A 17,942-nucleotide genomic window follows, 5' to 3' on the forward strand; every position below is an offset into this window, starting at 1 on the left:
AAAGTGGTTATACCAATTTGTATTCCACATCAGTGCATGAGAGTGCCAGTTCCACTTGCTGCAGGTCGTTGCCAACACTTGGTATTGTCCGTTTTTCATTGTGACCATTCGATGGATGCCTAGTGGCATCACAGAATGACTGTAGTTTGCACTTCTCAGATGATTAATGAAGATGAGCATTCAAATATCCTGTCTTTTCAAGTGTTCTCTTTTATTATATTGAAAACATATTTTCAGACTTCTGCTTTGAATTTTGCAGAGAAAAAGTCTCAGCTCTTTTTTCTTGAATGTGTCTGGAGTTAACAAGCAAATTAAACAATATAGAAATGAAATAAGTAACAAAAGTCAGGAAACAAAATAATGAGTAAGAGAAGATAGAAGCAGGATGAAGTCCTCATTTTTGTAGATGAAGTCCCAAAAAACTTAAATAATAGATAGATAATAGAATTATCACTGTGTGTAACTTTTAAGCTAGACACATCTCAGCGAGGGTGACATAGTAAAACTCAGTTATATGATGTTTGTAAGAATAGGCAAAGGTCTTCCAGGTAATTCAAGGGGAAAGAAAGCAGTGCAAAAACAGCATCATTTGAGCCTAAAAAAACAGAACTTTATCATGACGAAGAGTGCAATTCATAATTAAAATGAAACATGACATCAGCTTTCATAAACAACAACAACAAAACTGTAGGAAATAGGAGACAGAGCCGTATATACATTTGTCACGGGGAATGTTAACTCCTCCTTCTCATTCCGTGAGAGCCCAGATAGACAAAAATAAGTGAGGACATTGCATATCTACATGACTTAATGAAAATTTGCTATAACCAGTAAAAACCAGGAAAAAAGATTCCCAACTCATGCAACAAAAGACTACTTTCCTTATTATGAGAAGAACTTCCGTTAAGAAAATTAGAAAAAGATCACAACCTGACAGAAAAGTGAACATAGAATGTGAGCACAATTCATAGACAAAAGAGTTTCAAATGGCTTCTAAACCTGTTAAGGTATGCTCAGTGTCATTTGAAATACAGTAAATGCAAATATTAAGAAGTGGGAAATGAGCGTATGTATGTATATGGATGCATGGTTATCAAGCTGTGTATTTTACTGCATGTAAGTTATACCTCAGGGTTCTTAAACAACGAGATGTCCTTTTCACCTGTCACGTGGGCAGAGATCAAAATGCGTGATACCCGGTACGTTGGCAAGGGTGGGAGGCGAGAGGTGCTTGTATATGTTGTTAGTAGAGTAGATATTGCTGCAGTTTTGATGTAGTCTTACCCTTGGTTTAACACATGAATTTAATCTTGAACATTTTTCTTCTAAACAGACACCTTGTAAAGAATAATATAATCGAAAATGGTTTTGTTTTACCAAAGATTTTTTTTTATAAAGACTTAGGTGGGTCTTTCTTTACATGTGCTTTAACATAATTTTCCAAAAGTCATAGTGGTCCTGATAGCCCCCATGTGTATATTTAGTTAGAAGTTTAGTCATCTACTGAGTTGATGTGGTAGGAATGCTTCAGCTTTGATTATGGATGAAAAATTCCAACAGTGAAGTCTGTAAACTTAGCCAGGTTATAAAGGGGTTACTAATTGGTTTGAAAATTGTCAATGGTTTATGACAATGCAGTCACAGTAATGTCTGCCACCTTCGTTTCTTCAATGAAAAATATTTACCAAGTACCATCTGTGTGCAAGACGATGCAGTGATACTGTGTAGCAATGTGTTAGCAAAGCTCCTTTTCCTTCATGAAGGACAAATTTGACCTTGGGTTAACTTGCTGGCTTCATTCTGTGTAAACTGGTTAAAAATGGAATGCCAGCTGTGTAACCAGGCAACACCCCTAATGATAAAAATGACCCCTAATGGGTGAGTTGCATCTGGATTAGGAGGAACTATATATAAACTATAAATGCCTGCTAAGAAGCCAGAGCTTTGGGTTTCCCTGAGTGCAGTGACTCTTGTAACTGGTTGTGTCACCTGCAGACCCTTAGGATGTGCCTCTGGCATTGTTACAAGAATGTTGCCTCTTGTGGGGTATGGCTTCTGAGCCAGGGTGGGCCCACACATGTGCATTTGAATCTCTAGGCCTCAAGAGGGCGAAAGACAGTAGCTCCTGGACAGCTGTGAGGGCTGCTGCAGAGACTGCCCGAGGACCTCGCTCTCCCTGCCAGCAGCTCTGCTTTCTGCTGAGTAGAAAGACGCCAAGTGTGGCCCACAGTAGTCCTGATAGTCTGAATGTTTAACTGAGCCTAAGAAGACCACTTTGTGGGTGTCACATTTGTTTGAGTAGAAATCAAAAAGTAAATAGTAGGGAAAAAAGGCTCGGCCTCTGTGGAGGACAATTTGGCAATTAAAAAAAATTGTACATATGCATGACTCACAAATTCCCTTCTAGGAATTTATTCTATTGATAGAGCCATGGATACTGTAGGCAACTGGTATAAGGATAGTCATCGTAGCGTTATTGGTAAAGCAGAAGATTAGAAAAAACTGCATTTCCATGAATAAGAAAATACTGCCATAAATTATAGACTGTCCATGCAATGGAATACTGTACACTGGAATCGGACTTGTTAAAAAGAATGAAGTAGATTTGTTTGTTCTGAATTTTCCCCAAGTTATATTGTTGAGGGAAGAAGGCAATATTCAGAGTAGTGTGCATGCTGACTGTGTTTAAAAGAACAGCAAAAGCGTGCTTGCTTATGACCAGAATAACAGAATAAGTTTACACAGCAAATTGGGCAAGGGTGGCCGCCTGTGGGATGAGGAGGGAGGGACACCCCTTTCTTTTTTCTTCCTGATGACATGTAGGGAGCACTGGGCCCCTGCCTCTCAGGGGGTGAGTTACGAGTACAGGTGAAGCCACCGTGTGCCCTGCCTGGCTCCGTTTGCCTTCCTTGTCTCTCTAGTTCTAACCTGACTTTGGTGTTTGTCATTCCTGTGTCAACCTGTATACCTTTGCAACATGGGTAAGGAGATGGATAAATAGGTTTTGGTGCAGCCATATCATACACGGAGTATCATCCAGAAATGAGTATAAATGAGTTTCAATTGGATGCATCAACACGGATGAATCTCAGAAGCCTGTGGTTGAGCAAGACTTACGCTTCTTCCGTTTTGAATTTTGTACTTTGTGCATATTCAAAACAAATGAATCCTTTAGGATCTAGGGATTTAGATCATGTTTGATTTTGGTAAAATGTCAGTGTGTTACATATTTTTCTTTTTCTTTTGCTTTACTGATTTGTTTTGCAAGTGTGGATTTACCAGGCTGCTGTGGTTTTGAATATTGTGAGATACGGACCCCATGGATTAAAGACCTGGTGATGACTGACACTTTTTAGGGGGTGTGGGACAATACATTTTACCTCTATTTAATAGTTTACTTGGCAATTTTTGATGATTTCTTATATCATGGATAAACCCTTCCTCTAGATTATTGCTGTTTACTAATTGCTGCTCTCTTATGGTTTAAATTGCAGATTGCCCTCTTAGACTCACCCACAGCCTTAAGTATGGAAGAAAAACTTCAGCAGAATGAAGCAAGAGTAAGTGATACCTTGACTTTATTTATTTATTTATTTATTTATTTATTGAGGAAGATTAGCCCTGAGCTAACATCTGCCACCAATCCTCCTCTTTTTGCTGAGGAAGATTGGCCCTGAGCTAACATCTGTACCCATCTTCCTCTACTTTACATGTGCGATGCCTACCACAGCATGGCTTAATAAGCAGTACATAGGTTTGTGCCTTGGATCTGAACTGGCGAACCCCAGGCCACCAAAGCAGAGCGTGCAAACTTAACCGCTCTGCCACTGGGACGGCCCCAACTTATTTATTTTTAAATCATAACCTTCAGTGGAAGATTGTTGCTGAGCTAACATCTATGCCAGTCTTCCTCTATTTTGTGTGTGGGATGCCACCACAGCATGGCTGATGAGCAGTGTGTAGGTCCGCCCCCGGGATCTGATCCCACAAACCCCAGGCCGCTGAAGCAGCATGCACAAACCCAACCACTACACCACCAGGCTGGCCCCCACATGAGTGTTTCCAAAGAAGCACAATAATTAACTTTTTAAGTATCTCATCATGTTCTCTGTGACTTAATAAATGGGATTTGTCTGGAATGCAATGGTTAACTGCAGCTGAAATTCACGTGCAGGCTGTGCTGAGGGAGCAGTGAGGCCGTTTTGGCCTTCAGATTAGGCCAGAGTCTTTGGTTGAGAGGCTGTTTCAACATTCGTGAAACAACTGGGATCCCATAGCTTGAGCGTAGCCAAGCCATGACCAGCGTTGAGTTTATTGTCATCTTTGACTTTGTTTCCGTGGGGCGAGTATCTAAATACTTCAGGTGGACGCTTGATTTCTGTTGGGTGAGGTGGGATTTGAGGTAGGGAGAGAGTGGCTCTAGAGATGTTATGGGCCCAAGCCAGTGTTTGTCTGCTGGCGCTTTTTGAAAACCAGTTTCATGGCTGACTTGGTTCTATACTATTTTTGCTTAAAAAAAAAGCCCTCTATGAAAAGAGAAATAGGCATTAAGGACATTTTTGGAGTGGATTTTGTTCACCTTGCTGAATGGTTCAAACAGATTAAAAAATAAAATTGGATTCTGTTTGTAAAGCTCTTTCAAGGATACACTGATATTGAAGATATAAATTGGATTGTGGTTAGGAAGTTATTGACACTTCCTGGATAATTATGCTGATTAACTTGCTGATAATAGCATTAGTAGAAACATTAGTTTCTGAATCCAATCCCTATTTTTCTGTGGAATTTTGTATTTGAGTGCTACATATTCTAATTTTGAGTGCTTTGAAATGTCTGGATATAGTCTTAAATTGTTTCTTAATAATAGTTTTCAGGAATACGTAGCAAGTTAATAGAAACCAATAAACATTTTAATTTGAATCCATTATACATGCTGTGACTGTCTGTATTGTTCATAACATTTTCTAAATTTTCATCTAGGTTTTTGCTGACCTTTTAAAATTGTTTGCCATCTGCTCGGCTGTAAATCTTATCACCTGATCACATTGTTAGAGGTGGTATCACACATTTGTGTTTCTTCTTTTTTTTTCTGAGGAAGATTTACCCTGAGCTCACATCCATGCCAATCTTCCTCTGTTTTTAAGTATGTGGGCTGCCAGCACAGCCTGGCTGTTAACAGACCAGCCTAAGTCCATGCCCAGGAGCTGAACCCGGGCCGCCAAAGTGTAGCATGCCAAACTTAACCACTGGGCCAACCAGGGCTGGCCCTGCGTTTTTTTCTTAATTTTATAAGTGAGGATTATTTGCTTTAAATTTAGTAGTAAAATAAACCCGAGGCATACTTAATATTTGCTTAAAGCTAGCATTACTTTATTGAATTGGAAAAGGGTTGATTGGCTTAAGTTTCTTCAGGGAGAACTATCTGTTGGTGAAATGCAGAAGCGTTTATTGTTGAATGCTTTGTGTTTCTCAGATAAATTGCCAATGAGGATCTGGTAACTAATTATTACAAATTAGTAAATTCATTACAACGGTCTTTCTCCTTCTGTAGGGAGAGAAGGCATAAGATTAATCCTTCTCTGAAAACTTTTCCAAAACAAAATGCCCTGATAGCCATGTGACTTTTATTGCTGTCATTAGAGTTTGTGGGTTGGCATCACTTGAGTGATGAAATGAAGGACTGGAGTGTGACCAGATCCAGGTAGATCAGGACAATCGTATCCAACCATTAAAAACAAGCAAAAAGCACAGAGAGGCTCAGTCCTATTTCTTTTGTTTTTTTACCAAGAAGATGATAGATTTTGATATTAATACCTAGTAAAAGATCCATTATTTAAAAAAATGTTAACTTAGAACTCCTATAGTTCTGTTTGAGGTAAATTGAGGAGCAAAATGAATGACCACTGAACAATTGAATTTAGGTGGGTGAGAGATGTTTTGGTTTTCCACTTGGATAAACCGTCACTCCAGGTCCTCCATTTCTTGTCAGTAACAAGCACTTTCTTTCATGAAGGTTGCTGACACAATGCCCTTTCCACTTACAATACTTAATGGCTTGTGGAAAGTGTCTTCCTTTGGCAGTGAGAGTTTATGCAAATGTATTCTGTGCATTTATTTGGGCCTGGTGAAATAGGATAAGTCATTAGTGGGAAGACCTGTGGGTTTAAATGGGATGCTGTCTGCTGTTGGGAGTGGCGAGGAGGCAGGATCGGTAAAGTGCGCGAGGGAAAGCTTTGCAAGGGCAAGTTCTCTCACAAGTCACCCTCCTGGCCCAGGTATAGTCCTTTTTACAGAACACATTTTTCATTCTTTTTTTTCTACCTCTCAAAGAGGTTTCACTTTTTGCTTCTTGATGAATTACTAAGATCATTTAAAAAGTTTTATGAAATAAGCAGAATATTTTCTTAACTTTGAGAAGCAATTTACAACTGTGCTGTGTTTGACTGCTGGGGATATTTTCTCCCCTAAGATACACAGTGGACTGGAAAGAAGCTGATTTTTATCAAAAGATTTTTGCTTTCGGGGCTGGCCCCGTGGCCGAGTGGTTAAGTTCGCGCGCTCCGCTGCAGGCGGCCCAGTGTTTCGTTGGTTCGAATCCTGGGCGCGGACATGGCACTGCTCATCAGACCATGCTGAGACAGCGTCCCACATGCCACAACTAGAAGGACCCACAACGAAGAATATACAACTATGTACCAGGAGGCTTTGGGGAGAAAAAGAAAAAAATAAAAAATCTTTAAAAAAAAAAAAAAAAGATTTTTGCTTTCACTAGAAGAGTCAATTAAAGAGCCACCTTTTTTTTCTTTTGAGATAGAATGAGATTTATAAACCCTATTAATTAGCTACAAAAGCAGATTATCTCCTAAGAAGCTGCAGCATCCAAGATGATTTAATCACCACATCTAATTAGAAAGAAGAGTAAATCACTATTTCTTAGGACCTAAAGTATAATCAGGAAAAATTAACCCATTTAATGAAACATTGTCCTCCTTGAACTTGTAATTTTGGTTAATATCCAAGGAAGCAGCTTTTCTTTAAATACACGTGAAAAATACTGTTGTAAAACTCTCGGCAACTTGACAATTTTTTTTCTGTTCTTTCCTTCACTGTAAGGTAGGTTGTAGGGTGAGATCAGCTTGTTTGATTTATATTTTGTGATGGTTCTTTCAAGGGTAGAAATTGCTGTCCAATTAAAAAAAATCAGAGTCCATCCTTCCATAAGCCTTAAGAGTTTGGAAACTTTCTAGAAGAAAATCACAATAATTATTTTAATGGAGCAATCATATATGTATATTTTTCCTTTTAGGTTCAAGAATTGACCAAGGAATGGACAAATAAGTGGAATGAAACCCAAAATATTTTGAAAGTAAGGACTATAAAAAGGTGTCTTATTCTTATTATGCTGGCTTAAGTAGGTAAAACTTTTTTTCCTCCCTCAAATATGGCTGTTGTGTGCTATGCTTAAGGTATGATCAGTTGGAACTGATCAGTCGCTTGTGGGGTCGGGGTTCTGATTTGAGTTTGAAGAAAGGGGAAAGGAGCTGTTAGACATTGAAGCTGTATGTGTTTTAACACAGAGAGGTGATGCTGATACTTAAGGTATTTGCTTTCACTTCTTGGAATTTTTCCATTTTTGACTCAGCACATATTAGACTCTGTTTAATATTCAAGGGCATCCACTTTACCTTTCCACTTTTGTTAAACCCAATATAAAAGTGATATGTTGAATGAAAAAGATACTTCACATGGCAATATTTTAGAATATGTGTGCACAGCATGGCTAGATTTCAGAAATTTCTAAACTAGTAACTTCTCTTGGAATTTTTTCCTGTATGTCTCAAGGGCTAGACAGTGATGGTCTGCATTTTTGGCAAGACTCGTTGTTAAAGGACATCGATAATGGCCTCCATTTTTCATACTCTATGCTTCCAAATACGTTTCTTTCTGTTCCCGTTTTTTGCTGAGCTGGTAGAAAGCCTGTGTCTGTTGAGGGTCAGCCATACCGGGTTTGAGGTTTAGACTTGAATTTTCTGCTTTGATAGCATCTGTCTGACTTTATGCATGAGAGAAGGTGATTCAGAGGCTATTAAATCCTAGGTTTGTTTTTGAGGTCTCTTGAGGTAAAACTTTCCCAAATGAGTAAGTGTCTCTTTAATATTGGCGAGGCTGGATAGATGAAGTTTAGCTGCATGTCTTGGCAGAACCCTAACTTGGATCCCTTTCACATGAAAATGGGGCACCCATTTACTGTTTCATGGGGGTAACTTTTGAAGGCCTGGGTTAATGTTGAGTTCTGTGTCTAATAGCTTTCTCTGAGAGTGGGGTCAGCATCTTATTATGTGAAGTTCTCCTTGTACCATTTAGGCAACTTGGCCTTCTCTGGGGGTTAAAAAGACTGTTTCTCATGAGGTTGGAGGCTGTGTTGCGCTTCTCAGTGGTGGTGAGTTGTAATGATCCTGAAGACATTCTTTCCAGTTGCAGAAAGTACTGCAAAAAGTGAGGGCTTCTGTGTTCAGACTTTCTTTTTTCTGCTCCTGATTATGATGATAATGTTGGATTATTCTGAGATACTTCCTCAGCGTTTCCTTTGTTGAGAGATTTTTGTTCAGGAAACTGAGCAAAGACCTCACTGGCATTTCAGGATAGTCAGATGTGGAATAACCACCACCGAAGATGTGGGTATTTTTTCATTACGTTGCGTCAACTCTAAGAAGTAGTGTCGAGCGGCTGACTTATGCAGCCCAAGTCGTTTGACCTTTCATGGCGTGATGTACACTTTCCTCAGAAAGTTTGCCAAGGAGAGAGGACTAAAGTCTGCTTCATTTAAGGAAAAGAGAAATCAAATAGTTAGCTATTTGAAAAGTCATCAGGAATACATAGTGCCTGTTAGCACAGGAGGCAAAGCAGCAATGAACTGAAAGATTTCAGCCTCGTCTCTTTGGCTCCTGTGTCTCTCCTTGTCACCGTGGTGGGCGTTTTCTTACATCTCTGCAAAGATGGCCGTGCTGAGAGTCAGCACCGTGAACCCCTGAACTTTTCCCATCCTTTTCCTGATAAGGCAATTCTGGGCCCTGAAGCTAAATTCTCCTCCAGTTCCAATTCAGTTTTTCATAAATCTTATTATTTTCATTTTTTTACAACTTTCCAGAGGAGAAGAATAGAAATGTGATATGTGCTGGGTGTTAAAGGTTATGAGAAAGGCTAATGATATTTTAAATTTTTCCCTTCTCTTGACCTTGCAGACCCGTTTTAGATTTCTCTGCTGGTATTTGTGCTTTAAATCTGTATTCGTTTTCTGCTCACGTTTGATATTTTAAGGACTGTCTTCCTCCTTTATTGGAAGACAGTGCCTGAGGGCTGAGGTGAAGAAGGGGGCTACTCAAATGCTTTTTTTTGAAAACTTTCTTTGGAAATTGATGGGGAAAGGGATTGTTATTCGATGACTTTGCATCTAGGTGGTTTGTGTAATCCTTTCCCATATTTCTGCTGTCTGACTGTTCATCAGTCAGCTATCGTTCCAATAATGCTGCATAGAACCCACTCCAACCCAGTGGCTGAAAACATTTATTTTCCCTCTTGCATGTGCAGGTTGGCTGGTGGTTGGCTGGTCTAGTCTGCTTTGTTTGGTCTTGGATCCAGGCTGCGGGTGGGTTCCAGGTCTGTTCCACATGTCTCTCATCCTTTTGGACCAGCTGATCATCTGGGCATGTTCTTCTCATGGTCTTGACTAAGGTACAAGCAGGCGGGCCTAGCCATGCAAGTGCTTTTCAAGCTTCTGCTTGTATTGTGTCTGCTAGCGTTCCATTGACCAAAGCAAGCCATTTGGCTGAACTGAAAGTCAAGGGAGAAGAAGTATATTTCACCCACAATAAGGCCATGGCAAAGTGATACATGTGTAATCCTCCTTTGAGATCAGTGGTTTAGTATACACATGCCCACGTTAAACTGTGAAACTTTGAATTCTGGGTACTGCTCTTCCAGTGAACTTGCACATTTTGTAGAGACAGGCCCAGTGAAGCAGTAAATTCCAGGGATTATCTTCATCATCAGGACCTGGTTGTTTACGCTACCAGGTTGTCAGTTATCCTCCTTCCAAGCCCCAAATTCTAAACATCCAAGGAGAGACCTTTGGGGAGAAGCCTGAAGAGAGTTAAAACATCCAGGGGATTGAAGGGATACCCAAAGACCAATTTGGTGTTTATTCACATGATGAGAGCCTATCGTGTTGCTTTTTCTTGGCCAACTTTATTGACAAGTCATGTCAGAGAAGACTCATGGGTGTTGTTTGAAGAGAGTATCACTGACTGATTGCCCTCAGGAACTCGAGGGAGGGTTTGGAAGCATTTAACTGTTTAAGAAATGCAGTCATCCACCATCCTGAACCAGACCAGGCCCCACCACAGTAGCGACCTATGACCTTTGCCTCATTTTTAATGCTAAGATCTCCTCTCTGGGAGGAGCCTAGGCCTTATTACCATAACCTGCATTGTATGTGGACACATTTTCCAACTGAGCCTGGGCAAGCAACTGCCCACCTCTCCCTTTTGAATATTCATTCCCTCTCTGAAATAAAAGGCCGCTGCTTCCCTGTGTTAGGGCCACCACAACTTTGCAAATGATTCTGCGTGACCTCCTATTTGCTGCAAATATTCCCTACTTTGTGTAACAACTACTTCTGGTGAAGGGTCTGATTTTAACTCGCCAGTAGGTGAACCCATTTTGGTTCGGTAACAAGAAGACTAAGGAAAAGAGCAATAACCCATCTTCTCAGTCCTCGCAGTGACCTTCTTTGTCATTGTTAAGCTACCTGTGCGATGTGCTTGTATTTCCTGTTCCAGGTATAAGCCTTGAGATTAACTTGTCAGCATACATCAGGAGGACTGACTTCAGGAATTCATGGAAATCCCATCTCGTGCAGGGGAGTCTCAAGTCAATGTGTAAGGCAAAGGACCCTTGAAGTCAGAATTACTCTTGAAAGTCCCTTAATGTTCATGGAAATCACCAGATGCTGAGCTCTTGGATGATTACAAGCCAAGGAGTAACTTTGTTCCTTTCTTTTTCGTCTAGTCTGTGGCTTCCCTTGCTCTGGCGAGTGAAATCCAGGGTGCTGTTGAGTGTGGGTGGAGTGGGGGTGAGAGGCTGCTGTGTAGACACAGGCTCTGACGAAAGGCCTGGCTGTTTTCTGCGGAGCTGCTGGCACCATGGTGAATAACGGTGGAGCCTTGGGCTTTGATCTGCAGAACTTGGATCTTCGGCTTCAGTTCCCTTTCTGACTTACTGGCTCATAATTACTAACCACAACTGTCGCTTATCCTAGTTCCTAGCTTCGAAATCGTGGTGGATGGTAACCTCTTCCTTATATAAAAGGTAACGGGGTGTTAAAAAGCAAAATTCAGCTGAGTAACTTTGAAGATCTAATTGGCTTTTCTAAATGATTCGTGAATATGGCAGCATCCCACCTAGTAAGTAGAGAGGAGCTCTGAGGGCTGTACAAAAAGGAAGGTTTTTATAGGTAGGAGTTGGGCGGGACAGACAAGTTATTAATAAAAGAAAAGAGGATCCTTGGAGGCCAGGTTACCCTCCCTTGGGGGAGCCGGGGTCCTATTCTGCAAGCCCTTATCAGGGCTGACCAGGGAAGTCCAGACTGGTTGGCTTAAAATCCCACCTGGGAGAGGCAGGAACTGCGCTTAGCTGGTTAGTGTTGGTGGGCTTAGCTACCTGCCTCCATCTGGGGCTTGTGTCTTTTTAACTGGGGTAAGAGATGCTAAAGTGCTTGGGGGTGTTTTGAAAGTAGCTAACCTATGACAGAAGATAGTGTGTTTATCTTAAAGAGATAGTCCTTAGGCAGTTAGGTAATGAGAGTTTTATCATCCTCTACTGTGTACCCCGTATCCACACTCTTGCTCCTTAAACTGCCTTCCTCATTTTCATTAATCTTCATTTTCAAGAAGTTAAAGTCCAAACTCCCTTACCTGGCCCCCAAAGGCACTGATCTCATTTTCCTGTGTCCTGTCACGGTTCTGTCCGCCCCAGCACCCTGGCACCCCCACCCGGCCCTGCCAGATGTCTGCACTCACCTGGGCGTTTGGTGTCTTGGTGTCGCGGCCTTTGCCTGTGTTGTTTCGTCATTCGAGATGCTCCTTTTCTATACCTGTCAGAATCTGCTTTGAAGCTCTCTTTGATCACTCATCTCTCTCACTTCGCAGGTAGAGTGGTTTTGTTTTCCTCTGTGATTCTACAGCATTTGGTTTTACTTCTGTCGCATCACGGTATTTATCATAATCTGAGTTTGCTGGTCTTGGTTTCTCCCTCTAAACAGGAGAAGGATCTGGACAAGGACTGTCTCTTTATCATTCTGTAAACCAACTCCTAGAACTCTGCTTCTGACAGAGCAGGCATGTAGTGAAAACTTACTGGAGTAAAGTGGTATCGAGAAACAAAGACAAAACCTTTCTGTTAATTTGCTAGGGCTGACGTAACAAATCCACGGATGGGTGGCTTAAACAGCAGCCATTTATTTTCTCACAGTCCTGGAGGCTGGAAGTCCAAGATCAAGGTGTCAGCAGGGCTGGTTTCTCCTGAGGCCTCTCTCCGAGGCTTGTGGAGAGCTGCCTTCTCTCTGAGTCATCACATGGCCTTTCCTCTGTGTCACCCTCTGCGTGTCCTAATCTCTTCTTAGAAGGACACCAGTCAGATTTGATCAGGGCCTACCCTAACGGCTTCCTTTTAACCTAATTACCTCTTTAAAGGCCCTGTCTCCAAATGCAGTTATGTTCTGAGGTACTGGGTGTTAGGACTTCAACTTAGGAGTTATAAGGGGACACGGTCTGCCCATAGCCACCTTGAACCGCACACAGCTGATGCCACGTGGGAAAGGAACGTGGAGCGCTGTACAGGCAGCAGTTGTACCCTGGTCATGCTCCTTCCTGTACTGTCAGTCATGATCTTCTCATTCCTATTCAAAAGGCTTATATATGACTGTATTTTGTTTCTTGGAAGGAATGTGGCTGAATTTCTTTTGATTATAGTCCGGTCCTTCATTTGGATCAGTTAGATCTTTGCTGTTCAAAGTGTGGTTCCTGGACCAGCATCTTCAGCATCCTCTGAGAGCTGGTTAGAAATGCATGATCTCAGGCCCCACTGCAGACTTGTTAAGTCGGAATCTGTATTTGAATCAGATGCCCAGGTGATGTGTCTGCACCTTAAGGTTTGAGTGCTGCATTGGAAAAGCTCAGGTAAAGTGGAGGAGTCTTGGGCATCTTTGCCCTCAGATCTGTTCTCCGCCTTCTCCTGCTCTGCTCTGCATCACAGGGTCTGACCCCTGTGGGCTGTGCTTTCCCGGGCTCGTGTGGGTCTCACTGTGGGAGATTGGAGGGAGAAACCAGACCTCTTCCCTTGTGTCTCCTTGTGGCACCCACATCCCCAGCGCAGTTACACCAAGTGACACAGCCCTGGCCTCCACAAAACCTCCTCCCCTCTTTGTCCTTCCTGTCTGGAGGTGATGCTGGTTTAACTGCTGTTGTCAGTTTGCAGGTGGCCATCCTCAATGGCTTCTCAACTCTTCCTTCAGCCGAGTAACCAATTCCTTATAGTAAAACCCCTGGGATGTAAATACTGAAATAGTTTCTGTTTCATAGTTAGACCTGGTCTGATACCAAAGTCCACATCCTGATCTCTTGACTTGCTCTGCCGGCTTCTCAGAATCTGTGTTAACATACTCTTCTTCTCTTTTTGATCTATCTTTCTAGTCTCTTAGAATGCTGCCTTAATGTGTTTTTCATCCTGGCTGAATTTGTCTGAAACTGCGATAACTCTCTTGGGTCTTGAAACTTAATGTTGTCATAAATCCAGCATCTGCAAGCCCTGGATCGTGCATTCCTGAGGGCTTAGTATTGGTTCCCCTTTGCATGGCTGCGATATTGTGGCGACTGCTTAGTGTTTGAAGTGGTTTATAAAGTGACTACTTAATACCCCTCCTGTGTACCTTTTGGCTTGGCTTTTTATAAATCTTGTATGTTTTATTGCTGATCAATTTTTTTCGAGTAATGCAGAATCTCCAAATTCTTTGTCCACTCCCACTTTCTCTCTCCCCACCCCCGCTTCATGCATGTTTCTGGTTTGTCTGCTCTGTGCATGTTTTAGTTTCTCTGTCCCAGCATTTTGTAAACGATTAAAAAAAATGCTCAAAGATATGTTATCTGACTTCCAAATAACTCCTTGAGCTCTGTGCTTCGCAATGAATCACAGACAGTTTGGACTGCAGCATCAGGCTCTCAAGTGTCTGACAGATGGTGTGACAGAAGGGAGAGCCGACTCTGTGCAGCGTCCATCCAGAGCCGGACCGCAGAGTGGTCCTCGCGGCCCTGAGAGCGCTCTCTCTGTGAGTCCCTCCAGCACTGGTTGTTCTCACTTTTTAATAGATAGAGTCTTTTCCTTCCTGAAAATGTATCCTTTGACTACTCCAGCATCGGACTTGCCTCTGTGTTTTCATTGTCCTGCACAGGACGTCTGACTGTGGCTTCTCCCTGGGGGTGGGCAGAGGAGGAAGCAGGCTACCATACACAGAGGCTGTAACTGGAGAGGCTTGTCCTTGAGAAGTGTGCTATTTGTACGAGTATAAGTTGAATTAAAGTTGTTTTTTTCAGACATTAATTATATGGGATTTTTTTTTTTTTCTTATGCACGTAAACTGTTGAGTTGAATTTGGAGGATGGAGCATATTTGAATCTATGTGATGATGGGATGCTAATGCAAATAATATCTAAGTTTAAATTGTGCTGATGTCTTACTTAGCATCCCATCTCTGGGGAGTTGAAGAGGCAGGGTACTGCAAGCCTGCGGCAAAAGCAGAGAACGCATTGAAGGAAGAGAAATTTTTACTCTTTCAGAATGTTTTGACTAATGAGAAATAAAATGAAACTGAAATCCTTTACTGGTTTAAGATTTTCTGAGTTTAAATTTCATGGAGAGGCATACTTTAAACCAACTTATTTCTGTGTTATGCTAGAATCAGTCAGCTGAACTTTTGTCTCTGGAAGATTATGGCAGCCTATCAAAGATTTTTTTGGACTGTCTGCAGTTTTCCATTTTGTGGAGAAGACGTGTATTGGAGAGTGTAACAGATTTGGAAGCAGCACTAATAACAGGGGCTGTCGCTCAGCAGATTGGTGGCAGGCCAGGTTTGTGGTCCTCTGGATTCCTGCTGTCCACAGCACTGAATCCGCTGGTTTCTAGAAAACCTATAAAGCAAACATGGGAGAAACGACGTTTTTTGTGGCCTGTGTCTCCTTTAGATGCAGTTAATCTTGACCTCTTCTTGGTATAAGAATTGAACCTGGGGGTGGCTCTAGGATAGAATTTTATATATGGACATCGATTTTGCCCAGAATTTGGATTAAGGAGGAGATAGCTCTTTCAAACATGGGCCATCTTCCTTATTAGCAAGTGTTTGGGCATTTGATAGTTCGACATTCTGACCACAAATCGTCACACATACTCTTTCTTGTTAGTTACGGCCCTCTTAAAAATACACAGTATTGTCTGGAGAGCTCGTTTGGCACATGAAGATAATACAGTGAACTTCCAAGTGTTCATCCGAGCAGGGATTGGCTGCCGTGGGGATTTTAGAAGTCAGTGCTCTTTCCCCTTGGGTTTTCATTGTAAAAAGAGAGTCAGTCCAATTCAGGCCCTGCTTCCTAGTGTTGTCCATGTGCAGGTCATGCCTCTCAATAACTGCCTTGTGAGTTTCACTTTTTATAACTTTTAAAAACTTTATTTTCAAAAGTTTGAAGCTTTTTCGCAAAGAAGGGATAAAAGGTGACGAGTTTCCTTTTGTCATGCTGATACTCTAAATTAGCTACGATTGCTGCCTACTTCGATAAAGAAATTACTAGCATAACTGTGAGTTTGAAAATATTCTCCCTGTGGTGGCCTGCCTAGCTTGCCTCATTTTATCCCTCCCATCCATCCACCCACCACCCATCCACCTACTCATCCATCCATTCCGCCATCTACCCATCCAGCCACCCATCCATCCGTCCATCCATCCATTCATCCCTCCTTCCCTCTCTCCTCTCATTCATTAAACACATGTTTATTGGGAGCATCTTATGTATTAGACATAGTTCTAGGTACCAGGTTTATCCAGTGAGCAAAGCAAAAAAGTTCCTTCCCTTGTGAAGACTGGATCTTAGTGCTAGAAGACTTTTTCTCACAATAAGGCATTCTGTTGTAAAACTCCCGTAATCTAGTCTTTTTTCGTCTCTTCTCCTTTTAAAAACATATTTGTTAATAGAACAATATAGTCTACCTCTCAGACTGATATTTGAGGCCTCAGATGATGTAAAATAAGTGTCTTAGTTTTTCAGTTCCAGTATTTTATTAGTTTTATTTATTTATTTAAAAGGATAACTTATGCTGAATGAGTTAATATATGTATCTACATCTATAGCACTTTGAAAAGTCTCTGAAACTTAGAAAGCGTTTTAAAACTTACATCCATTAGATATAAACTCCACAAGGACACAGTTTCTATGTGTTTTCTTTGATGCTCCATAGGCCTGAACACTGAATGAATGGATGGTTATAAAGGCCCCACGTGGCTGTATGTTGCCAGAGAAGTTGTTTGGAGGAATGAGTTCACAAATGCCATGTGAATGACAGGCTTTCCTGGAGACGGGAAGGAGTGGTGTTTCATTCTTCGTGTTGCCTCGTACTTGTCATTCCTACTGGTAGATTATAAATTCCTTGAGGTCAGGGAACATGTTTCAGTCATCTTTGTAGCTCTCATAAATTCTAGTGTCTTGTATACTAGTTCTTTATTCAGTGAATAATTGTTGAACTCAGCTGTGTTCTCTGATTTCTGAGAAGTTTCAGGACAAGTTTGAGGGCCTTTGCTGCGTAACACTCTATCCTAAAACCCAGTGGCTTAAACAAGCTGTCATTATTTCCCATGATTTTGTGGTCCAGGATGGCTCAGCGGGTTTCAGCTGCTCTCATTCCTACCCTGGGGTTGGATGGTCCGGGATGGCCTCACTCACATGGCCGATGCTTGGCTGGATGTCAGCTGGTGGTGATTTGGCCTGTGTGTCTCATCCTCGGGCTCATTTATATGCTGGTCTCAGGGTCCTAGGGAGAGCAAGAGAGGATGAGCCCCACTGTCCAAGCATTTTTCAAGCCTTCACTTGCGGCTCACCTGCTAATGTTCCATTGGCCAAAGTTAGTCGTATGACTAAACCTAGAGTTGCAGGTGAGGGGATTACCCAAAGGCATGGGTACAGGGAAAGCAGTGATTCTTTCTATTTTTGCAAAAAAAATCGACCCTAAGCATCTTTTTTTCTCTTTTGCTTATCCCTTTGCTTTCCAAGCCAGCCCCGGTGATTTGCAACTGTGTGTGTAATTGTGTGTTCCTGTCTTTCCATAGAAGAGAGGATTGAAAGGAGAGAGGATGTGGGATGAGGGGTTCCAATAAAGATGAACTAAGAGAACATTGTGAGAAATTATCTGTCTCCCTGCTTTAATCTGCAGACTAATGTGGATGACTTCGTGTCTATTTGAACAAAAGTCACCATCAGTACCTCCATGTGCAAAGCCCTTGATCTTTTTTTTAGTGCATTCACACATATTATCTCATTGGTTCTTTCTTGATCTGAAGCAAGAGAAAAAAGAAATTACTGCACTTTATATAGTATACAGTTGTTAATTTGTCAACCTTTCATTAAAGTTAGACTCTGACTGTTAATTTCCATCATACCATGTGTTCTCCTTTTTCTAAAGTTCTACTCTTGCAACTGTTTTTTAAGATGAAAGGCAAAGTAATAAAGTTCATTGTTCTCTGAAACTGGGACTTGATTATTAATAGGGGAGATGACTGTTGGCGTGGCAGCACTGGAGGCTGACTGAAGAAGTTGGCAGGGCAGAAGCTAAGCTGAACTATTCACAGA

The 17,942-nt window shown here is 41.6% G+C and overlaps 1 protein-coding gene across 8 annotated transcripts in view; it reads left to right on the forward strand.

Annotated features, from left to right (window-relative positions):
* KIF16B (kinesin family member 16B) overlaps positions 1-17,942 on the forward strand; it is a 282,927-nt gene that overhangs the window by 58,860 nt on the left and 206,125 nt on the right. For all 8 annotated transcript variants that reach the window (XM_046678460.1, XM_046678462.1, XM_046678463.1 and 5 more), the window contains exons 11-12: positions 3,495-3,560; positions 7,307-7,366. In XM_046678460.1, coding sequence (XP_046534416.1) covers positions 3,495-3,560; positions 7,307-7,366 — 126 coding nt within the window. The remainder of the gene's footprint in view (positions 1-3,494; positions 3,561-7,306; positions 7,367-17,942) is intronic.

This window comes from Equus quagga, chromosome 12, assembly GCF_021613505.1.
Source record: "Equus quagga isolate Etosha38 chromosome 12, UCLA_HA_Equagga_1.0, whole genome shotgun sequence".
Classification (NCBI taxonomy): Eukaryota; Metazoa; Chordata; class Mammalia; order Perissodactyla; family Equidae; genus Equus; species Equus quagga.